At 42.4% G+C, this 21925-nt stretch overlaps 2 protein-coding genes across 2 annotated transcripts in view; both read left to right on the forward strand.

Moving 5' to 3' along the window:
* Positions 1–6992, forward strand: part of LOC102520006 (putative tetratricopeptide repeat protein 41) — a 67002-nt gene extending 60010 nt beyond the window's left edge. The window contains 3 exon segments of the mRNA XM_032493490.1: positions 6096–6225; positions 6321–6520; positions 6523–6992. Of these exon segments, the coding sequence (XP_032349381.1) occupies positions 6096–6225; positions 6321–6520; positions 6523–6986 (794 nt within the window). The 3' untranslated portion in view covers positions 6987–6992.
* Positions 6993–8381: 1389 nt separating this feature from the next.
* NT5DC3 (5'-nucleotidase domain containing 3) overlaps positions 8382–21925 on the forward strand; it is a 55969-nt gene continuing 42425 nt past the window's right edge. Inside the window, exon 1 of the mRNA XM_032493459.1 lies at positions 8382–9039. Coding sequence (XP_032349350.1) covers positions 8562–9039 — 478 coding nt within the window. The 5' untranslated portion in view covers positions 8382–8561. The remainder of the gene's footprint in view (positions 9040–21925) is intronic.

Here is a 21925-nt window from a genome sequence, read left to right on the forward strand (position 1 = left end):
TTTACCTGAACTTTAACATTTAGAGTCAAGGTCTTTTTTTTTTTAATGAATCTTCTGATTGGAATTAGATGTCAACTTTTTCAAAATGCATCACCCACTTTCTAGTTTTGATGTCTGTAGGGCAAGAACTTAGACAATTGTGATGCTTCTGGACAAGATCCTTCTGCCTCCCCGTCAGTCTTTTACCGTTTTCTTGTCCACTCATCATTTGAAAGAATTCCAAAGCATTCAGCCTATTTTTCATAGAAAACAACTTTTTCCTTGCACTCTTATATCAGTTTGTATATACTTAATTTAATGACCAAAATTAGACTAAACGAAACCATTTGACTCTTGGTCAGGCTAGAACCCAATGGTTAGGAACAGAAGCATGCCAGCACAGTGGGGAGATGAGTGTGGTAGCTGCAGGCATTTAGTTTGCCCTGGGCATCAGGTGGAAAGTTCTGCAGAGGAAAGAGAGGGCCCTGGTTAACTGAGCAATCCAACTCTGTCTGTTAGCAGAGCTTCCTTTTCACTTGTTGTGTATGTTTAATACTTTTTAATAGGTTATAAATTTGTAAATGCTCTTGGTTGCAGGAATGTCAAATAGCCCTCATAAGCTTAGAAAACTTTTAAGCCTGGAAGGGACTCGAAATGACTGTCGACTGAAAAAAGGAAAAAGCATAACCTAAAAGTTAAGGATTAAGTTTTATTTTGGGGACATTATTGAGGACTATATATCCCCGGATACAGCCTTTCTGATAGCTCTGAGGAACTGTTTCAAAGAAGTAACGGAGGAGCCAGGATATATAGGAGTTTTTGCTGAAACAAAACAAACCAAAAAACAAACCATGTAGTTGAATGTCAAAAGATTACTGCTAATTACAAAAACTGACTTCTCAAGTTAGTGAATTTAGGGCTTTTCTATGTATAGGTAGGTAGAAGAGACCGGGCTCATTGAAATTATTCCTTTAATATGTGTCTTGACTATCTAGGGCCAGTATCCTGTTTTTCTCCCTCCTGAATTTTCTTCGGGGAACATCATCCAGGGCGGCTGCAGTGGCCAATGGCTCAATGCGTGGGCAACATTCTTTTTTTTTTACTGAAATGGCAGGCAATGTTTGTTTGTTTGTTTGTTTTTGTCTACAGTACCCAGCTATTTTCAAGCTGAGGAAATAGCAGATATGCCATATGACTTACCTCAATTCTATCAATTAAATATGGGAATCACTGAGGCTCAGAAAGACCGAGACTAAGTGGTAGATTTAGGATCTGGAATCCAGTCCTCTGACCCTAAATCCTGCACTCACTCTACTGTTTGTGGGCTCCCGGAGTTTGTGGTCTTGTTGGGAAGATAAGCACATAAAAAAGAACTGAGATCTACTGTGATATGTGCAGTGACAGACGTGGGCAGAGGGTGTGGGGAAGCACCGGAAAGGGGCAACAAGTAAGACATTCCAGAGAAAGTGAGCTGGCTGTGTGTCCTGGCAGGTGTTTGTCTGGTGAAGAACGTGAGGAAGAGCACTTCAAGCAAAAAGACTAGCATGAGCAAAGGCCAGAAAGAGTGAATCAGGGTGGTGGAACCTCTGGAATGGGGAGGCTTGGGAGCTGATGTTGGACAAATCAGCAAGATTTAGGGCATGGAAAATCTTGTCTACCACGTTAAAGAGTTCGGCATTGGAGATGCTGTAGGATTTCTAGCACGGAGGGTCACAGGTAGATTTGTATTTTGGATACAACACTCTCGTGGCTGAATAGAGGATGGAATTGGTTGAGGGGAGACTGGAGACTCTCCTGTGTTAACTAAGATAGGGACAGCAGAAATAGAGAGAAAGGGGTAGTATTTGCGAGTTAGTAGTTAAATCCAACGGGGTTTGGTGCTTGACTGAGTATGGAAGGTGGGGGAAAGGGATGAGTCAGAGGCATTCCTCAGTTTATGGCTATACCCAAGGCCAGGGCAACAGGGTGGATTCCAAGGTAGGAAGCACACGTTAAGTGGTTGGGGTGGGAACCATGATGAGCTAACTGGGGGCGTGTTGAGTTTGAATTTCTCACCTAAGTGGAGACACTCAGTAGGCAGAAGAATATATGCTTAGTAGCTAGAAGACTGAGCTGGAGAAGAATATTTGAGAGTCCTTAGTGTACAATTGGTGGCCCAACCCTGTAGAACAGTTCAAACAGCCAAGAAGAATACAAGACAAGAAGATGGCAGGAGACAGAACTTGGGAGAATGCTGTAAGGGGTGAGCAGAGGAAAGAGTTGTAGCAAAAGATGAAGAATAACTCTAGAAGTAGGCTGAGAATCAGTAAAATCATGCAAGCCAAGAAAGGAAAGGGCTGAGAACTGACCACCAGATGGAGAACAGACCATTGCATTTAGCAACAAATGATCATGGGGAACCATCAATTTAGGTGGAATGGTAGGGACAAAGGCCTGTGTAAGAGAACGATGAATCTGTTCCCTCTGCCCAAAAAAAGGCCTCTGCAGAGGCTCAGCCCCTTGAGTTGGTCGAGTGAGCTCCTGCCGCACTGGGGGCAGAAGACAGAGCTGGCTGCCTGCCATCTGCAGCCAGTCCCTCTGAGCAGAATAGCCAGTGGTCTCAGTGGAGGCAATGGAGTAAAAAGCCATTCCCCCTGGTTTTTATTGTTTTCTTTAGGGTAGAAATCAAAGGCCAAAGGAGATATCCAGTTGTAACCTTTTGCTTCTTTTGGGACAGTGATGAACAGCTATCTCCCTCCCCAATCTGTTTATAAACAGACAGTTATTGAAAGAATGAGCCAACAAGTTCAATTTCTCAAACTGAAAGACTCCTGACAAGGAAACTTTAGACATAGCATACTTATCAAACAAAAAGAAACTTTCAACAAAGAACCTGTAAATACTGCATATTCCCCTATCTCATGACACATTTTCAGCCTGTCTCCTGGCTGGAGAGGACAGCCTGTAATTGTCTCCACTTTTTAACCCAGCACAGTGGGGAAGCTCATTATCTGTTGGGCAGTGTCCGCAGAGTCTGGGCTCATTCAGAGAAACTTCCTGAGGCTCTCCACCAACACCTGTGATTTTCCTTGATACCTGGTGACAACCACCTGAATTACAGGTGTGGGTCTGGGGAGGAAGTAAACACAGGACTGGCATTGTAAAAATCTACCCATTAGGTAACAGTAAATATTATATGAAGCAAGAGTAATAGGCTTAAATTTCAGTAGAATAAAGACTAAAAAAAGTTGTACTTTAGATTACTTAAGAGGACAGAGGACTATCTTTGATAAAATATCTTTCTTTTTCCAGAGGAAATAATAAAGATACCACTTTATTTTTAATCCTAAGCACTGAAAAAAAAAAGGGGGTTGGGGGGGAATAGGAAAATGTACCATTTAAAATCTGAGAACAGATTTTCAAGCAAGTTAGTGTGACCTCTCCTCATTCCCACCCCCAGTTCAAACTCTATCAGACTTAAGGTGAATGTGGCTGTCCAGATGTACAAAATGGAAAAGGTAACTGATGGTTCCTATTCCATGGAAAATCTCTTAAGGAACCAATGCAAAAGGGAGAATGGTGTTCTCTTTTTCCACTTCTGGAAGTTACGGTCCTAGGATCTAGGCACCTGGAGTTAAATCCCAGTTCTGCTATTTTCTGGCTTATGGACATAAACTCTCTGAGTCTCAATTTTCTTATCAACCAAAAGAGGATAGGAATCTCTACCTATACGGTTATCCTGAGGATTTAATGAGATGCTGTATTTAAAACTACAAACAGAGTCTACAATTAAGTGTTAAGTTCCTTCCTCATCTGGAATGAAGATTTGAAGTGGGAGGAGGCTCCTCGCTTTAATTTGAATGAACCCATCCAGGTCTTTCCTCTTGCCTCAGCTGAAAGAACTGACCAGGCTGGATAGTACGGCCCAGGTAGTCCCGAGCCTGAGGGAGGATGGCGTGGACTGGGGTTGGCCCCATGTCTTTTCCCGACAACTACTATATTTGCTGCTAGAAAGAGATAATCAGATTGTGTTCAAGAAAGTTATGAGGTCAAAGCTATAGGTACAGGTCCAGAAGGGGTCATGAGAGTAAAGGGACCTAAGGAGCCAATGTGGTGGCCAACAAGGAGTAGGGGGCACAAGCATGCAGTGGTGTGTGTCAGGGCCACCAGCAGCGGGTGTGTGTGACATCTTAATCCCCCAGCAAGTCAGAACCTCTTAAAGGGCCTCAGGCAGGATGAACAGTCTGTGGGATCTGGTTATCAGCATCCAGAGGATCTCAGAATGAGTTCTTGCTCAGCCACCACATGAGACATTCTGGCTCTATTCTCCACTTTACTTTTTAAAGCCTGTTGAGGCCAATGCAACGTGGCCATCCTGAGCAGGGTATTTCACAAGTGCCTTCTGCTGAGCTCGACTGGGGCAACTGGGAACCTCATAGGGAGTCATGGAAATAATTCAAAAAGAAGGAAAACAGCCATAGATTGCTAAGCAGAGCCAACAGCTGAAAATCCCTATCAGATTTTCAGCACAACCTGCGGGCAATATGAGATCTGGGACATGACCCATGAAATGGAGCTCAGAGAGAACATCTCTGCAGATAGAAGCCATGGTGGACACTCAGGACAACCCAGCACAGGGAAAGAAGCAGCCTAGTGTAGCAGTCAAGGACAAGGGCTTGTGGGTGACGCGACCCAAGATCGTTCCACCACAAACTGGAGCAAGTTACTTAACCTCCTTCGGGTTTCCCGTTTTTAAAAGTCAATGGACATGCACAAAAAATTGTCTGAAAGGGCACTTGTTTTAGGAGAAGACGGCACAGATAGGTACTAGGATGGGAGGATACTTTTTACTTCATGTCTTTATCCATTTTCATTTTTGAACCATGTGGATGTATGTCTTATTAAAAAGAACAAATTACAAAGACAGAGACAAGTGATGATAGTTTATACCTTACAGGATTACACAGGCCTGATAGATGGTAATTACTTACATAATTGCAGTTTTTATTATTAATATTAATTTGGGGATGCTGGTTGGGTCATCTGTCAAGTTTTTTTTTTTTAAACCTTAAATACCCAGCAGTCTCTTATCACATACCCAGATTACTCTCTACATGCACCAGCCTTCCATTATGTTTATAATCAATGGTCTAAATTCAGCCCCTTAAAAGCAGCCTTATAAGTGGGTAAAATGAATTAAACGAGTACCACTTATAAGTTGACTGTAATATTTTTTTTTCACTTTTCATATATTTTAGAGAATTGCATTGTTGACAATGGCACCTGGTGTTATATTATGGACACCTGTGTACCTTTCCTCTATAGTCACCAGTTGTTAACATTTTGGTCACATTTGTGTTCTTTCTCTCTTTCAAACCAAATTACCAAAGGCCAAATTACCACAATTTACCAGCATCCCCTGCTAGGGTCTCTTAGCATAAATAATCCCTGGAAATCCATCTGAGCTCATCACAGAAAAGTGGCTTTTTCATAGCCCAGATTACAGTTCAATTTCACACACAAACACAACAGATTCATATACATATATATACATGTGTGTATACACACACACACACACACACACACACATATATAGGTTTTTTTTTTGACTATTTGAAAATTGTAGATAGGACACTTCTATCTCTAAATATTTCAGCATGTATCATATGAGAACAAGGACATTCCCCTACATAACCACAGTACAATGATCAAACTCAGGAAGTTTACCCATTATGAAAGACGATTAATGTACAATCCACATGCAAATATCCCCAGGTGTCCTAGTAAATGTTCTTTCCAGGTGTTTACTTTTGGATCCAGAGTCCTGTTGAGGCTCTTCCAGCGCACTTGGTTGCCTCCTTTGGTCTAGAACATTTAAGTAGGCTTATTTTGCCTTTCATGACACTGCCATTTTTGAAGAGCCTACGTCAGGTTCTGCCCTACCCTTCCTGCCCCAATGTCCTTCAATTTGTATCTGATTGTTTTCTGATAATTAGACTCAGGTTAAACATCTTTGGCAGGAATACTGCAATAGGTGATGTTCCAATGCTGCCTTTTATATTTTCATCTTTCTTTTTTAAATGTGTGAAGCCAGAAGTCCTTTAAAAATTCTAATATTCTTATTTTCAAATATCCAGCAGGTCAATTGTTGATAAGTGACTCCTGTCATCAAGTTATGATGGAGGCTGTGGACTATTTGTACAGGTCACTTGATTTAAGGGCAACCTACCTGACATCTTCTCATTCATCGATCCATGGAATCCTGCAGTAAGTTTCTGTTTTATGTCTCAAATATATATATATATGCTGCAGGCTATTCATGTTATATAAATGACCTCTTGGCAACTTTTGATCTTTTTCAGCCTCCTAAGGGAAATTGAGCGTATCCGGGGTAGGAGATGTTGGCCTCAATTCATGAGCCAGCAATATTCTGAGGGTCTTAGGAATGGTGCCTCATTATGGGAGCACTTACTTAAATTAAACTACCATAGCGCTCAGAATTCTAACACAGTGAGCTCTGCAATGTGCCCAGATGCAGATAAGCTGCAGGGAGCTAAAAGGCACTTCATACAATTTCAGATAAATCAAAATGTGCATCTGGAAGAGGGAAAAAGGTCTTGAGACCCATTATTTCCATTTTTCCTGAGGAAAAGACCCGACAGAAGAGACAAAGTAATGTTAAAATACGGAATCACCCAGAAAAAGAAGCAACAAAGAAAAAGAAAGATTATTCCTCTTAGATTTTATCTTTGGGTAAAACGGATGGCATAGTAAAGCTTTCATGGCAAAGGATTTTGTCAGCTAAAAGTGGAAGTGAAAAAGGCCAAATTACCACAATTTACCAGCATCTCCCGCTAGAGTCTCTTAGCACAAATAGCCCCTGGGAATCTGTATCTGAGATCATCTCAGAAAAGTGGCTTTTTCATAGCCTAGATTACAGTTCAATTTCTCAGAAGTGTTTTTCTCAGAGAAGATCTCAGTTTGAAACAAAACTGATGAAGACCTCAAATGATACTAAGAAAGAATAAAAATTATCATGGGCTCTTTTGTGTCTGTAATTTTTTTCTACTTGTCTTTATTTAGAACTCTGACGAGATATTTTCTTGTAAAACTCTTAGGAGTGGTGATGATCAAGTTCTGGGGATTTTATTTTTTTTAGCCCCTTAAAATATTGTAACAGATTGTAGCTAAAAAGAACAATTTTTAAGTGATTCACATTTCTATGGTAGGTAGAAAAATGCTGATCTCACAGGGTTCCTTATCTAAAAGTACACTGAACCAATGTTATTAAAGTTCTAATCGTGTTATTTTATATTGCTATTGTGTATCTATGAACTTATTAATGCTCATATAAACAAAACTTGCATTTGCTATCATCAAATCTTTTTTAGGTAGCATGAATAAGAAAAAGATATAAATTGGAATAAACTAAAACCATAAAGTAATTTTAAAGTATTAGAGTCCATGGATTTGATATCAGTTGTAAACAGTTTAATTGCCTTTCATTTTATCAGTGATCTGTAAGATATTACCTATTCACTGTTAAGGATTACTTCTTGGCTTCCTTCTTCCTCATCACCCAACCAAATCCTATCTACTACATTAGGAATCCAAATGGAAAAATGGGCTCAGCTGTGTGACTTTAAGACTGCTATTTTATTTCTCTTAGTCTTAGTTTCATTATTTGTAAAATGGGAGAAACTGTGGTGCCTACTTTTCAGGATTACTGAAAGGATTGTCTGAGAAAACGCACACAGCAAGCTTTCAATAAATAGTAGCTGTTGTCTGTCATGGTCAAATCCCGAGGCCACCTTTCCCCATGAAAACATCTCCGGACCCCTCCAGCCCACAACTTAAGCGTACACTAATGCTTTGGCTGATTAGTCTTAAATCGTGCTCCACCTGTTTCACACATGGCAGCGTAGTTTCCCAGGCAGAGTGTCAGCCTTGAGGGTTATTTGCACTTCGGCCTCTGCTCAACCCTAACCACTGGGTAGCTTGGCAAGTCCTTGAGGTGCACTGGCAAAGGTTCTGGGTGGGCCGCATCAGACCTTTCCTGCAGGAGCTAAGTCTGACTCAGTCCACACAGAAATGTCGCGTGGTGACGTTTACTGTTTATTTGGCTTTGGTGGGACCACAATGCACCGCACCGGTGCAGCCTCGCAGGTCTGAAAGAAGAAAGGTGCACTATGGGCAGGAGCAGGCGGAGTGCTGTCCCCAGAGACCTTCCTCTCGAGGCAGAAATCTCGGGAGGGCACTGGCCTTCCAGGCTGTGCAATGGGGGTGCCCTTCAGGCATATCAGCCCACGTGTGGACGCCGGGTCCAGCTGCCCGCTCACCGGTGGGACTAGAAGGATCCAAGATAGGGGCGGCGTGGGGCGGGGACGTCCTAGACCCGCCCCCGCGATCCAGGGGAGGTCCAGACGTCAGAGGCCATTAGTGTGGAGAGGTCAATTCCTGGAGGTGGGGCCAGAAGCACACTGTCCGTGCAGCCAGAGTTGGGGGGCAGTCACAGGCTGCCGGAGGAATGTGCTGTGGAGCTCGGCGGGCGGCGCCGGAGTCATGTCTCGTGGACCAGGGCCCGCGAGGAGTCATTTTATTCCATGAGACGTTCGCTTTCGCACAGTCACACGGTCAAGAAGCGGTTGCTGCAGACTCCTCTCTTGGCTCCCGCGGCCCCGCCCATACTCGGGGCGGGCCAGGCCCCGCCCCCGCGGCGGCCGGAGGGGCGGGCCGCGCCGCCACGTGCTCCGACGCAGGGACCCGCCCGCCCACCGGGCAGAGCGCGGGCAGAGCGCGGGCAGAGCACCGGCCCTGGCGCTGCCACTCGCAGCGGGGCGGTGGCAGGCATGGCCACGGCGGCGGCGGCGGCGGCGGCGGCGGCGGCGGCGGCGGCGGCGGCGGCTCGTGGGGCCGGTGCGAGGGCGGCGGCGGCGGCCCTGCGGGGCGGCTGCGAAACTGCGGCCCGGGGCCGGTCGCGCGCGGCTTCCGCGCGGCCCTTGTGCACAGCACCTGGGACCGCCCCGGGCATGAAGCACTACCTGTGGGAGCGCTACCGGGAGGCGAAGAGGAGCACGGACGGTGAGTGCGGCGGCGCCCCCCACCCTGAACCTCCAGTACTTGGGGGTCTCCTCCCCCCGGACTGGGGCACCAGGCCCCCTGCCACGCGGTCAGCGGGGAAGGCGGCACCGTCGGACCCACGCGGGTCCGCTGGTGACCTCCAGAGCCGCTCCCCCCGCCCCCATCGTGACCCTCGGTGGTCCTCAACCCCAACCGCGGGCGGCATCGCCTCTGCAGTGCGATTCCGGGAAACGCAGAAAAATGCGCCTCCAGAAACTTTACAACTCTTGCTTTTCTCCTATCGGGAAAGCCGTTTTGTAAATTCTTGAGATTTTTAGCCAGAAATCTGAATTGGATGAGATTTAGGCTCTCCCGAGGGTTCCACAGACATCGTTTGGGAGATGGTCACCCCCACGCACCGTTAGGTATTGTTATTAATGAGCGATATAATAGTAACAGCCGGAGTCCGGCAGGCGGCGGGTTACCTTGGATTCCGGCTGCGGGGCAGGTGGCAGCGTTTGGAGGCTGATTTATTTTCCTTCTTTGTCTTAGGGGATAGGGTAGGATTTGCTGTGCTTGGAATAGGATGGGTCCATTTTGGGAGTGTTCCGAGTTATCCACTAACCTCAGCGCGGAAGGGATTCCAGGGAGTGATCGCTTTGTGGCCAGATGAACATAAAATCAGCTTGTTTTGGTTGTTGGTAAGGGAAACGGAGAGGGACGAAAGAGCACCGAGTAAATACTAATGTCAGACACATAAATTGTCTCCCTGAATTCTTCCCCATACCTATGAAAGAGGTGCCACATCCCCATCCTATGAGTAAGAGAAGCCAGACTCAAGTTTAAGGAACCTGGCCAAGGTCACAGCTTGACCTGGGGTCTGTCTCAGCCCCTAACCCATTATCTTATTTCCTCATTGCCTTGCGGTAGCAGCTGGCCATTTGGGAACTGGAGTAAAGAGCCAGTGATAATTCATTGGTGCTGCTTCTTTCAGGGAAGATTTAGAACAGAAATTTTCACACAGACTTTATTTGGGGGGAGGGGATGGCACAGAGAGATAGGGAGAGACTATTTGGTGGAGAGAACATCCTGTAGAATCACATTTTCCATCTTTTGACCAGAAGTCAGTTTAATGAAAGAATGCAGGAGGCTTATTTTCGGTAATTGGAATAATTTTCTAAGGGAACTCAAAATGGCTAGCTGTGCAGAATTCTGTGAAATAGGGGTTGGTGTCGTAGTTTTCTGTTGCTCAGAGTTAAACTTTGCATCGGTGTTTGAAGTACTGTGTGGTGGCAAGAGGATTGGCTTTGGAGACTTTGGGAATTGCAGATCTCAGGTGAAAGAAATGTAAAAGATCATCTAGCTCAGCTTTTGGGCTGGCAAGCCTTTTTTTTTTAGATGAAATTTTAAATTGAGATAATTGTATGACATGCAGTTGTAAGAATTGATACAGGGAGGTACAGCATAACCTTTTACCAGTTTCTCTCAATGGCAGCATTTTGGAAAGCAGTAGTACAGTATCACAAACAGTATACTGACATTGGCACAACCCACAGATCTTACTCAGAATCCCCTGGTTTTACTTATGTGTGTGTTTAGCTCTGTACAGTTTTATTACATGTTGGTTTGTGTGTCCAGCACCACAGTCAAGATACTGAACAATTCACTGCAAAGACTCCTCATATTATCTTTATAACCACAACCACCTCCTTCCTGATGCTCTCCCTGAGTCCTGGGGCACTATCTGTTCTCCAGGTTTTGTCACTTCAAAATGTTATATGTATGGACTCATACAATATGTGACCTTTTGGAATTGGCTTTATTGGAACTGGCATGATTTCCTGGAGATTTATCCAAATTGTTGCATGCATTGTATATCAATAGTGCATTCCTTTCTATTGCTTAGTATTCCATGGCTCATATATATCAAAGTTTAACCACTGTTTAACCACAGTGAAATGATCAATCATACTTCACTTGTGGAAGGACGTCTTGGTTGCTCCCCAGTTTTTGACCGTTACAAATAAAGCTGCTATAAACATTTGTGTACAGGTTTTGTGTGAACATGTTTTTTCATTTCCCTGAATGCCATTGCTTGGCTGAATGGTAATTGTGTGTTTAGTTTACAGGCAAAATTTTTGCCATTTCAATTTTATGGGCCAGATTTGCTGCTGCAGTTTGTGAGACTCTGGGGATGTCACAAAGCCCCAGTATCCTCATCTGTAAAATGCAGATGGATGCTTGTGGTACCAGCGTCGTGGGGTTGTGGCAAGGACTGAGTGAGTCCATCCACGAAAGGTGTTTAGAATAGTGCCTGGCAGATGAGACAGCTGAAGGGTTGGGTAATAAAGATCAGCTTTGGGCCCGAGTTGGGCTTTGGTGTGGGATAATGCCAGAGGGGTCTTGGAGTAGGACAGCTTGAGAGAGATTTTGAACTTATTAGCACTGCGACTTTGGTGGCAAGTTGCTTTTGTCTCTGACCTCAGTTTTCTCAACTGTAATGTGGGGATGAAGTGAGGATTTCTAGTGTGGGCTTGGCGCCAGGCACAGGTGCTCAGCTGCTAGTAGCTATTGTGGCTGGTTATTAAATAACTCTTCCGGTCTTAGACAGGCTTAGTAAGCAGTGGAGATGGGGTAGTTAGCTCTAGGGTCTGGGTCTCCTTTAGCTTAGGGCAGCACCATATGTGGCTTTTGAATAAGCCACCTAGCCTCTCGAGGCTTTGGGTTCTCTCTGTAGAATGAAGCCACTGGACTAACTGTGTGAGCCTTTTCAAGTGTTGCATGTCTGTGAATCAGTATTCGGGGTACCCCATGCCATCTTCACGCCCCCAGCACTTACCCACGTGGTTCCTGTTTCACCCCTGAGAACACAGGGACTTTCCTCCTCCACCCTGCCTGGGGCTGCACCACCCCTACCGTCCTTTAGCTGAAGTCTATGTGAGTACACATGCCCAACTTGCATTCGTTCACCAAGCATTTATGAAGCACCTTGCAGCAGGCTTGAAGGCTGTTGATTCACAGATGGATGTGTCTGAGAAGGAAGGGCCCACAGTCGTTGAGCACCTGCCCCTGCCAAGCGTGAGACCCCAGTTGACCAGATGGGGAGGGAGGTGGCTAAACAGAGAAGTGACAGTTCAGCTTAGGGTAGATAAACATCAGCCCCTGGGACTGGAGACGGGGATGCTGACACCAGAGCAGATCACTGCTGGGAAGTGCTGGGGATGCAGAAAGGCTCTCGGAGGCTGGAGGCTGACCCTCGAACTGTGTCTGTAGGAGTGAGAGCTCAGAAGAAATACTGATATTCATACCAAAACATACAGTTTTAATTTTCCCCCCAGTTTACAAGAGAACAAAAGAATTTTGTAATCTCCCTGATAATTGCTTTCTGGTGTTTTATCTCTTGCCTTAAACCAAACAATCCGTTCAGGTGTTTTCTCTTTGAAGAGGCTACCAGAAGGAAGCCAGCTCAGGCAAGAGATGATTTTTACTCTTTGTTTTACCCTTTCTCTTCCACCTTTTTTTTTTTTTTTAACTTTTTAAAACTTAAAAAAATTGTATTTTTTAGATCATTTTTAGATTTCAGGAAAATTGCATTCTTCTATAAACCCTATATGCAATTTCTCCTATTACTAACCTCCCACGTGATGATGGGATGGTGGTAGTGATTTACAATAAGAAATATGGCACAGAGATCCTGAGACCCTTAGAATTTCCTAAGATGGATAGAGTGTCTTTGGTTATGTTAATTAGGTGACTTTTGGAGTAGCCCTAGGCAACCAAAGGTTGGGGCCTGGGTGCTGGAGACCCAATCTTTTGATTAGAGAGTTAGAACTTTGTGTCTTCGCACCCCAACCCGCTCTGGAGTGTGGAGAGGGGCTGGAGATGGAATCAGTTGCCAGCCACCAATGATTTAATCATTGCTTGCGTAATGGGGGCTTCATAAATGCCTGTGTGATGAAGGTCCTATAAATGCCTCCGTAAAAACCCAGAAGGGTGGGGTTCCAAGTGCTTCCAATCTTCTGAACATGTGGAGATTGATTCTGGGAGAGTGGTGCGCCCTGGGAGGACACGGAAACTCCTTGCTTTATGCATTTCTTCTGGCTGTTCCTGAGTTACCTCCTTTTATGGTAAACTCGTGATCTAGAAAGTGAAGTGTTTCTCTGAGTTCTGTGAGCCACTCTAGTAAATTAATTGAACCTGAGGAGGGGGTTATTGGAACCTGCAATCTGTAGCCGGTCTGTCAGAGGCACAGGTGACAACCTGGACTTGAAATTGAAGTTGGGCTGGGGACAGTCTTGTAGGACCAAGCCCTTAACCTGTAGGGTCTGATGCTCTTCCCAGGAGGTGTCAGAATTGAATTGTATCGAAGGACACCCTGCTGTGTCCAGGAATTGTCTATGTGGGGAAGAACTCACTTTGGAATTGGATACAGAACCCTTTAGATACATTTGTCACAATTAACCAATATTGATAACAAGTGTCAGTATTAACCAAAGCCCATATTTAATTCAGAATTCCTTAGTTTTTAACCTGGTGTCTTTTCTACTCCTGGATCCCATCCAGAATAGCGCACTGCATTTACTTAGTTGTCATGTCTCCTCGGGCTCCTCTTGGCTGGGACAGTGAGTGATTATAATTTTAAGGGCTGGATGTATTTGTGTGGGGTCTGTATTCTCTGTTGTGCTTTATCTTTGTGCACATCTTCTTTGCACTTAATCCCTGGCCTTCCCTGTGTGCTCATCAGATAATCATCCTGTCCTGTTACATGCAGAGTGGAACATTCCTGTCTCTTCAGGAGAAGTTGCTCCAGTCACACACTTGGGTAGCCTGGTGGATTCCCCCCACTTCAGAAGTCGTCTCAGAGCCTGGTCCTTTTAGAACATTTGACTCCTTGGCTGGAGCTCTGAAGTAAATTGAGTTGTGGAAGGAAGTATGGGGTTTAGTGCGAATTGTTAGAAACAGCTTTTATAGGGTGGTGACGGATTTACTTAGAGTTCTCGACTGATGTTCAGTAAGGGCTGTGTGTACACAACGTAGTGTGCAGAGAATAAGGGTAAGATGCAAACCCTTCCCTCAGTCCGAGGGATACCTGTGAGATAATTTAAGAATTAGACTAGCGTTTCTCAGGACTGTGTTCTATCTTGTGAGAGATTTGGTTAAAGAAATATGGAAAATATATGTTAAAGAAGCTTCTTTACAGATAGGCTTATTAGAGCTAGTAAAATACACGACTCTCTGAGAGGGAGGATGTAGGCATGGTACTTCCCAAAGAAATTTGACCATGGAGCCCCTTTTTTTGAGGTAATAGCTCAAAACAGAGATTCTGAAGAATACTTCGGGAGGTTCTAAGAATATGTATAATAAGAATGTATATTAATAATGCCCAAAGATACTTAACTGTATAACCAGAAATGTGCTTTTTCTGTGCAGCAGAGAGAGTAATAGGGACCCTTTGAGAATCTGGAGAAAGCTGTGTATTCTGTTTTTAGAAAAACACAAACATTTGCATCATTATACATAACACAGGCACACACACAGCACACACAGACTATTTTGGATATAATTCAGGAGCGTCTGTCTTATCTGGTGAACTCGGAGCTCCTTTATTCCCTTTGTTATCCTGCAAGAAAAGTGTGAATGACTGACTGGGTTGGGGTGCTTATGGAGGCAGAACTCAGCATGCGGACTGTTTTCGAGATCAAAATTTGCATGTAACATCCAGCAGTCTGTCTGGAATAATGGCATGTTTGAGGTTTTCTGTAACTGCTGTGGAGGTTGTGGGGTGACCTACCGGCAGAGAGTGAGAGGTTGAAATCTAGAATTTTTTTCCTCTTTTGCTGTGTATCCTGAGTAGCATAAAGAGGAAGTGAAAGGAGATACAGAAAGGAGATTAAAAGATGATTTTGTTGCCAGTCTTTGAAGGTAAGTAGAATTAAAAGTATATATTTTTTCGAGAGTTCTGAAACTTGAGCACGTCGGAATCACCTGGGAGCTTGTTTAAAAGTGATTTTGAGGCCCTAACTCTGGAGATTTTGGTTCATGAGGCATGGAGCCAGGGCCTAGGAATCTGTATTTTTACAGGCTTCTACAGGCTGCGTTTTACAACACTCAGTAACGCTGGGTTTGGAAACCAGTACTTTGTTGAACTCTTGAAGACATGTGGAAACACAGACATGCTCTGTATTTTAAAGTTCTTTTGGATTTTGGCTTCCAGCAGTTTGGTAGATAGTCAGGAAACCTTTTTGTTAAGGACACTCTACGTGTGGATGAAAAATACAGACATTATTTGCATGTGTAGCTGAGCTCTGAGAAACTGAAGAGAAATCTCAGGGACTAAAAATCAAGACTGGTGAGCAGCCCTGAAGGCTCTATGGTCTTGGGAGCATTTGCTGGGTCTTATTGGCGGTGCCTGCTGCCTCCTGGGAGGGGCCACACACACACAGTCTGAGACTACCCTGTATATCTGGGACCTACAGAGGGCTGCCTTCCATGCAGGGACAACAGGACAGTGTGTCACTCTTGGTCTCTGCTCTAGACTTTTTCCTGTAAGATTGGGGAGGTTGGAAGAAGTCTCCCCATGACCTTGTAATCGTAGGCTAGTTCTCACAGGGGTTTGGGCTTGAATTTATTCTGCTTGCATGGTCTGCTTCTGTAATCTCAAGATGAGAAGTGAACCAGAAGTGGTCCCAGGGTGATAGCATCCTGGGTTTCCTGACAGAAGCAAATGCACATTCTTCCTGGATGAATAGACCTTTGACCCAGGCCCAAAGGAAGAATTTGAAAGAAATTGGTAGGAGTTTGAGTAAATCTAAACATATTGACCATATAGGAATCAGTCGGAAGGAGAGCAGGCGAGGAGGTGAAAAATAGAAAAAAGCAGGAAATACCATAAAAGATGATGGTGGAAATAATTCCAAACAGATCAGTGATCATGATAAACTCAGATTAAAAGATCATCAGATCAGATATAAGAAACACAGTCTAGCTAGATGCGGTTAATAAGAGATACACTCCAGAACAAAGAGGTAGAAAAGGTTGAAGTTAATGGAATGGGAGATGATGTCTTGGGCAAATGCTAACCAAAGAATATCAGCAGGTATGAATATCAGACAGCTGCTGAAATGGCATTGAAAGGAAATGATGATTATATAGCAAGAGTCATAAATTACTGTTCATGGGCCGGATCTAGCCTCCTGTCTGTTTTATTAAGTTTTGTTGGAACAGAACCTCATCCGTCTATTTCCATGTATGTATATTTTGTGTCCTTCTGTGCTGTGACATCAGTTGAGCAGGTGCAACAGAGACCATGTTGTACAGCCCACCACGCTTACTGACTGGTCCTTGGTAGAAAGTGTATGTTGACTCCTGAACTAAAGCTCTGCTTATGTATCAACATGGATGATTCTTGCAAAAATAATACTGAGTGGGAAAAAAAGCAAGTTGCAGACGTAAACCGATTGTAAAAGATTTGAAAACACGTAAAAGATGCTATAGATCACTTGTAGGGATACACATGTATGTGGTCAAAGTAAAGAAATGCAGGAAGAATGATAAACACCAACACTGGGGAGGTGGTTACCTCCTTGGCAGGAGGAGAATGCAGGTGAGGGCTTACAGGGTGTAACTGCTAAGCTGCATGGTGGGGACGTGGGTGTCATGACACATTCTTTAGAAATCATTTTTTTTTTTTTTGTTTAGGTGTGTGATATTGGTAATTCTGTGGCCACAGGAAATAAAACAGCAAAAGGCCTTAAGGGAGAAACATGCCACACAATAATTTTGAGATTTTCAGATAGGAAAAGAAATTCCTAAAATAGGAGAGAACCTCAGGGGCCCCTAGAGGTCATGGAGTCCAGTCCTCTGCTGGAAGAAGGAATCCCTTTTCATTTCTTTAAATCACTTTTAATTTCCTTAATTAGTGTTTTATAGTTCTCCATGTATAAGTCTTTCACCTCTTTTTTTTTTTTCTTTTTTTTTTTTAAACTCCTTTTCAAAGTTAGGTACTGCATGTTATGTAGTTGAGATGGTGCAGAGGGAGGCTAGCTGATTGCTCAGGCTGGACTCTTTAGGAAATTTTTGTCCTATAATGGGTTGGACCTTAACATTGAGAAACTCGTCTTTCGGTTTGCTAGGGTTCTGAGGAATTGTTTTATAGTAAGTGAACTTACAAGATACTGTTATGTAAACCTGGATAAATTTTTAATTTGTATTTAGAAATGTAACTCTCCAAGTAGATTGGAGTGTTTTTTTTCTGCTCTCTTTGGAGCAGGAAAATCTACTTGAAAAACATGATTAATACCAGAATATCAGAATGTTGTTTGAGTATCCATTTATTTAACAAGTATTTTTTGAGCACCATCAATGTGCTGGTTACTTTAGCTGTTAGTGAACAAGCAGGCGTATAGCTAGGGTTACAGTTTTCAAAGTTCTTGCTCTCAGATCTCTTTTACACACTTAAAATTATTGAAGATCCCAAAGCTTTTGTTTATATAGGTTATACTGGTGGTGAGTATTAGAAGTCAAAACCGAGAGATTTAAAAAATATGCACTTATTGATTAATTTAAAATAACAGCAATACATCTGTTCCTTGTTAACATAAGTGACATACTTTTTATGAAAAGTGACTATTTTCCAAAATAAAACCAAAAGAATGTGATGGTTTCACAATTTTGCAAAACTTCGTAATGTCTGGATTGATAGAAGACAGCTTCTCAGATCTGATTCGGCGTTCATTTTTCTGCACTATCAGACGTCACGTAGCCTCCAGGAAGCTCCCCTGTACATTGGAGAGAGAACAGGAGTGAAAAAGACAGCCAATCTCTGTATTAAATTCTTATCTGTCCTGTACCAAAGCACCACAGATTAGTGACTTAAAAGAGCACGGATTTATTATCTTACAGCTCTAGGGGTCAGCAGTCTGAAACGGGTCTCACTGGGCTAAAATCAAGGTGTTGGCAGGACAGCTAGTGGAGGAGTTTTCCTTGCCCTTCCAGTCTCTAGAGGCTTCCCTCATTTCTCTGGTTTATGGCCCCTTCCAGTTTCAAAGCCAGCAGTGGCTGTCCGTCTTTCCCACATCACATCACTTTGACACTGAGACTGTCTGCCTTCACGTAAGGACCCTTGTGATTACATGGGGTCCAACAGGACAATCCAGGATATTCTTTATCTCAGAGTTACTGATAAATAGCCCTAATTTTGTCTGCAGCCTTAATTCCCCCTTGTCATGTTGGGTAACACACATTCATAGCTTCCAGGGGTTTGGATGTAGAGGTCTTTGAAAGCCACTATTCTGCTTACCACATTTAAGTATTATTATAAAAAATAGGTTTGATCTGAGATTCCCTGCAAGAGCCATGTGTGGGGGTGAGTTTCCAGATGATGCTGATCTGGGAGGAATATTCATTGAATGGATGAGTAGAAAAAAGGAGAAGGGATCGACATTTATGGAGCACGTACTGTGTGCTGAGTGCTCTGCCAGGCCTTCGACTTATATTTTATTGTTTGTTAATCGTGCAACTTTGGGCCAGTTACTTAACTTCTCAGCTTTATTTTCTTATCTGCAAACTGGGGGCAGCAGTATTTATCTCATGGAGCTCTCATGTCGTTAATTGAGATAACGAATGAGAGGTGCCCCATGCATAGCATATGGAAGGCATATTTATTCTTTTCTACTTCCTCTATACTTTGATGAAGAATTTTTTTTAAACATTTTTTATTGATTTATAATCATTTTACAATGTTGTGTCAAATTCCAGTGTGGAACACAATTTTTCAGTTATACATGAACATATATATATTCATTGTCACATTTTTTTCTCTGTGAGCTACCATAAGATCTTATATATATTTCCCTTTGCTATACAGTATAATCTTGTTTATCTATTCTACATTTTGAAATCCCAGTCTATCCCTTCCTACCCCCCGCCCCCTTAGCAACCACAAGTTTGTGTTCTATGTCTATTTCTGTTTTGTATTTATGTTTTGTTTGTTTCTTTGTTTTTAATTTTAGATTCCACATATGAGTGATCTCATATGATATTTTTCTTTCTCTTTCTGGCTTACTTCACTTAGAATGACATTCTCCAGGAGCATCCATGTTGCTGCAAATGGCGTTATGTTGTCGGTTTTTATGGCTGAATAGTATTCCATGGTATAAATATACCACATCTTTATCCAGTCATCTGTTGATGGACATTTAGGCTGTTTCCATGTCTTGGCTATTGTAAATAGTGCTGCTATGAACATTGGGGTGCAGGTGTCATTTTGGAGTAGGGTTCCTTCTGGATATACACCTAGGAGCAGGATTCCTGGGTCATATGGTAAGTCTATTTCTAGTCTTTTGAGGTATCTCCATACTGTTTTCCACAGTGGCTGCACCAAACAACATTCCCACCAGCAGTGTAGGAAGGTTCCCTTTTCTCCACAGCCTCTCCAGCATTTGTCATTTGTGGATTTTTGAATGATGGCCATTCTGACTGGTGTGAGGTGATACCTCATTGTAGTTTTGATTTGCATTTCTCTGATAATTAGTGATATTGAGCATTTTTTCATGTGCCTATTGATCATTTGTATGTCTTCCTTGGAGAATTGCTTGTTTAGGTCTTCTGCCCATTTTTGGATTGGGTTGTTTGTTTTTTTCTTATTAAGTCGTATGAGGTGCTTATATATTCTGGAGATCAAGCCTTTGTTGATTTCATTTGCAAAAATTTCCTCCCATTCCATAGGTTGTCTTTTTGTTTGACCTATGGTTTCCTTTGCTGTGCAGAAGCTTGTAAGTTTCATTAGGTCCCATTTGTTTATTCTTGCTTTTATTTCTATTGCTTGAGTAGACTGTTCTAGGAGAAAATTTTTGAGATGTATGTCAGATAATGTTTTGCCTATATTTTCTCTTAGGAGGTTTATTGTATTTTGTCTTATGTTTAAGTCTTTGATCCATTTTGAGTTTATTTTTGTGTATGGTGTAAGGGAGTGTTCTAGTTTCATTGCTTTACATGCTGCTGTCCAGTTTTCCCAACACCATTTGCTGAAGAGACTGTCTTTATTCCATTGTACGTTCTTGCCTCCTTTGTCGAAGATTAGTTGACCAAAAGTTTGTGGGTTCATTTCTGGGCTCTCTATTCTGTTCCATTGATCTATATGTCTGTTTTTGTACCAATACCATGCTGTCTTGATGGCTGTAGCTCTGTAGTATTGTCTGGAGTCTGGGAGAGTTATTCCTCCAGCCTCTTTCTTTTCTTCAGTAATGCTTTGGCAATTCTAGGTCTTTGATGGTTCCATATAAATTTTATTATGATTTGTTCTAGTTCTGTGAAATATGTTCTGGGTAATTTGATAGGGATTGCATTAAGTCTGTAGATTGCCTTGGGCAGTGTGACTGTTTTAACAATATTGATTCTTCCATTCCAAGAGCATGGGATATCTTTCCATTTTTTAAAGTCGTCTTTAATTTCGTTCATCAATGGTTTATAGTTTTCTGTGTATAAGTCTTTCACCTCCTTGGTTAGATTTATTCCTAGGTATTTTATTACTTTGGATGCTATTTTAAAGGGGATTGTTTCTTTACTTTCTTTTTCTGTTGATTCATCATTAGTGTAAAGAAATGCAACTGATTTTTGAACGTTAATTTTGTAACCTGCTACCTTGCTGAATTCTTCAATCAGCTCTAGTAGTTTTTGTGTGGACCTTATAGGGTTTTCTATATATAGTAACATGTTGTGGGCATATAGTGACACTTTTACCTCTTCTTTTCCAATTTGGATCCCTTTTATTTCTCTCTTGCCTGATTGCTGTGGCTAGGACTTCCAAGACTATGTTGAATAGGAGTGGTGATAGTAGGCATCCTTGTCTTGTCCCAGATTTTAGTGGGAAACTTGAGTTTTTCACCATTGAGTACTATGCTGGCTGTAGGTTTGTCATATATAGCTTTTATGATTTGAGATATGTTTCCCTCTATACCCACTTTGGTGAGAGTTTTTTTTATCATAAATGGGTATTGAATTTTATCAGATTCTTTTTCTGCATCGATTGAGATCATGTGGTTTTTGTCCTTTCTCTTGTTGATGTGATGTATTACATTGATTGATTTGTGTATGTTGAACCACCCTTGTGTCCCTGGGATGAACGCCACTTGGTCATGGTGTATATAATCTTTTTTATGTGCTGTTGGATTCTATTTGTTAATATTTTGGTGAGGATTTTTGCATCTATGTTCATCAGTGATATTGGCCTATAATTCTCTTTTTTTGTAGTGTCTTTGCCTGGTTTTGGTATCAGGGTGATGGTGGCTTCATAGAATGAGTTTGGAAGTATGCCCTCCTTCTCAGTCTTCTGGAAGAGTTTCAGAAGGACTAATATGAGTTCTTTGCATGTTTGGTAGAATTCCCCAGTGAAGCCGTCCGGTCCTGGACTTTTATTTGTAGGGAAGTTTTTTATTGCTGATTCGATTTCATTTCTAGTGATCAGTTTGTTAAGGTGGTCAGTTTCTTCTTGGTTCAGTCTTGGTGGACTGTGTGTTTCCAGAAATTTGTCCATCTCCTCTAGGTTATCCATTTTGGCTCCATATAGTTTTTCATAATATTCTTCTATGATATTTGATGAAGATTTCTTGATAGTTTGCCTAGTACTTGATCCTTTGATGTGACTAAATTTTCTAAGATTTTTTCCCTTGAAACAAATGTACGTCTCTTGAGCAGTTGTTTGTTTCTTTATTAAATGACTTAAAGATTAGGTTATCATTAAACCATTACTACATATAATTTTATTTCAAATGTAATTGCATATAATTTTATTTTTGGAACTTTAGGAAGTATGATGGATTTCTGTGGAGCCGTCAGAATTACAGCTATTACTTACAAAGTAATAAGAGAGATAATTTTAACTTCTAGCTGGAGTAGTATAAATGTCATC

This window comes from Camelus ferus, chromosome 12 (assembly GCF_009834535.1).
Source record: "Camelus ferus isolate YT-003-E chromosome 12, BCGSAC_Cfer_1.0, whole genome shotgun sequence".
NCBI classification, from domain to species: domain Eukaryota; kingdom Metazoa; phylum Chordata; class Mammalia; order Artiodactyla; family Camelidae; genus Camelus; species Camelus ferus.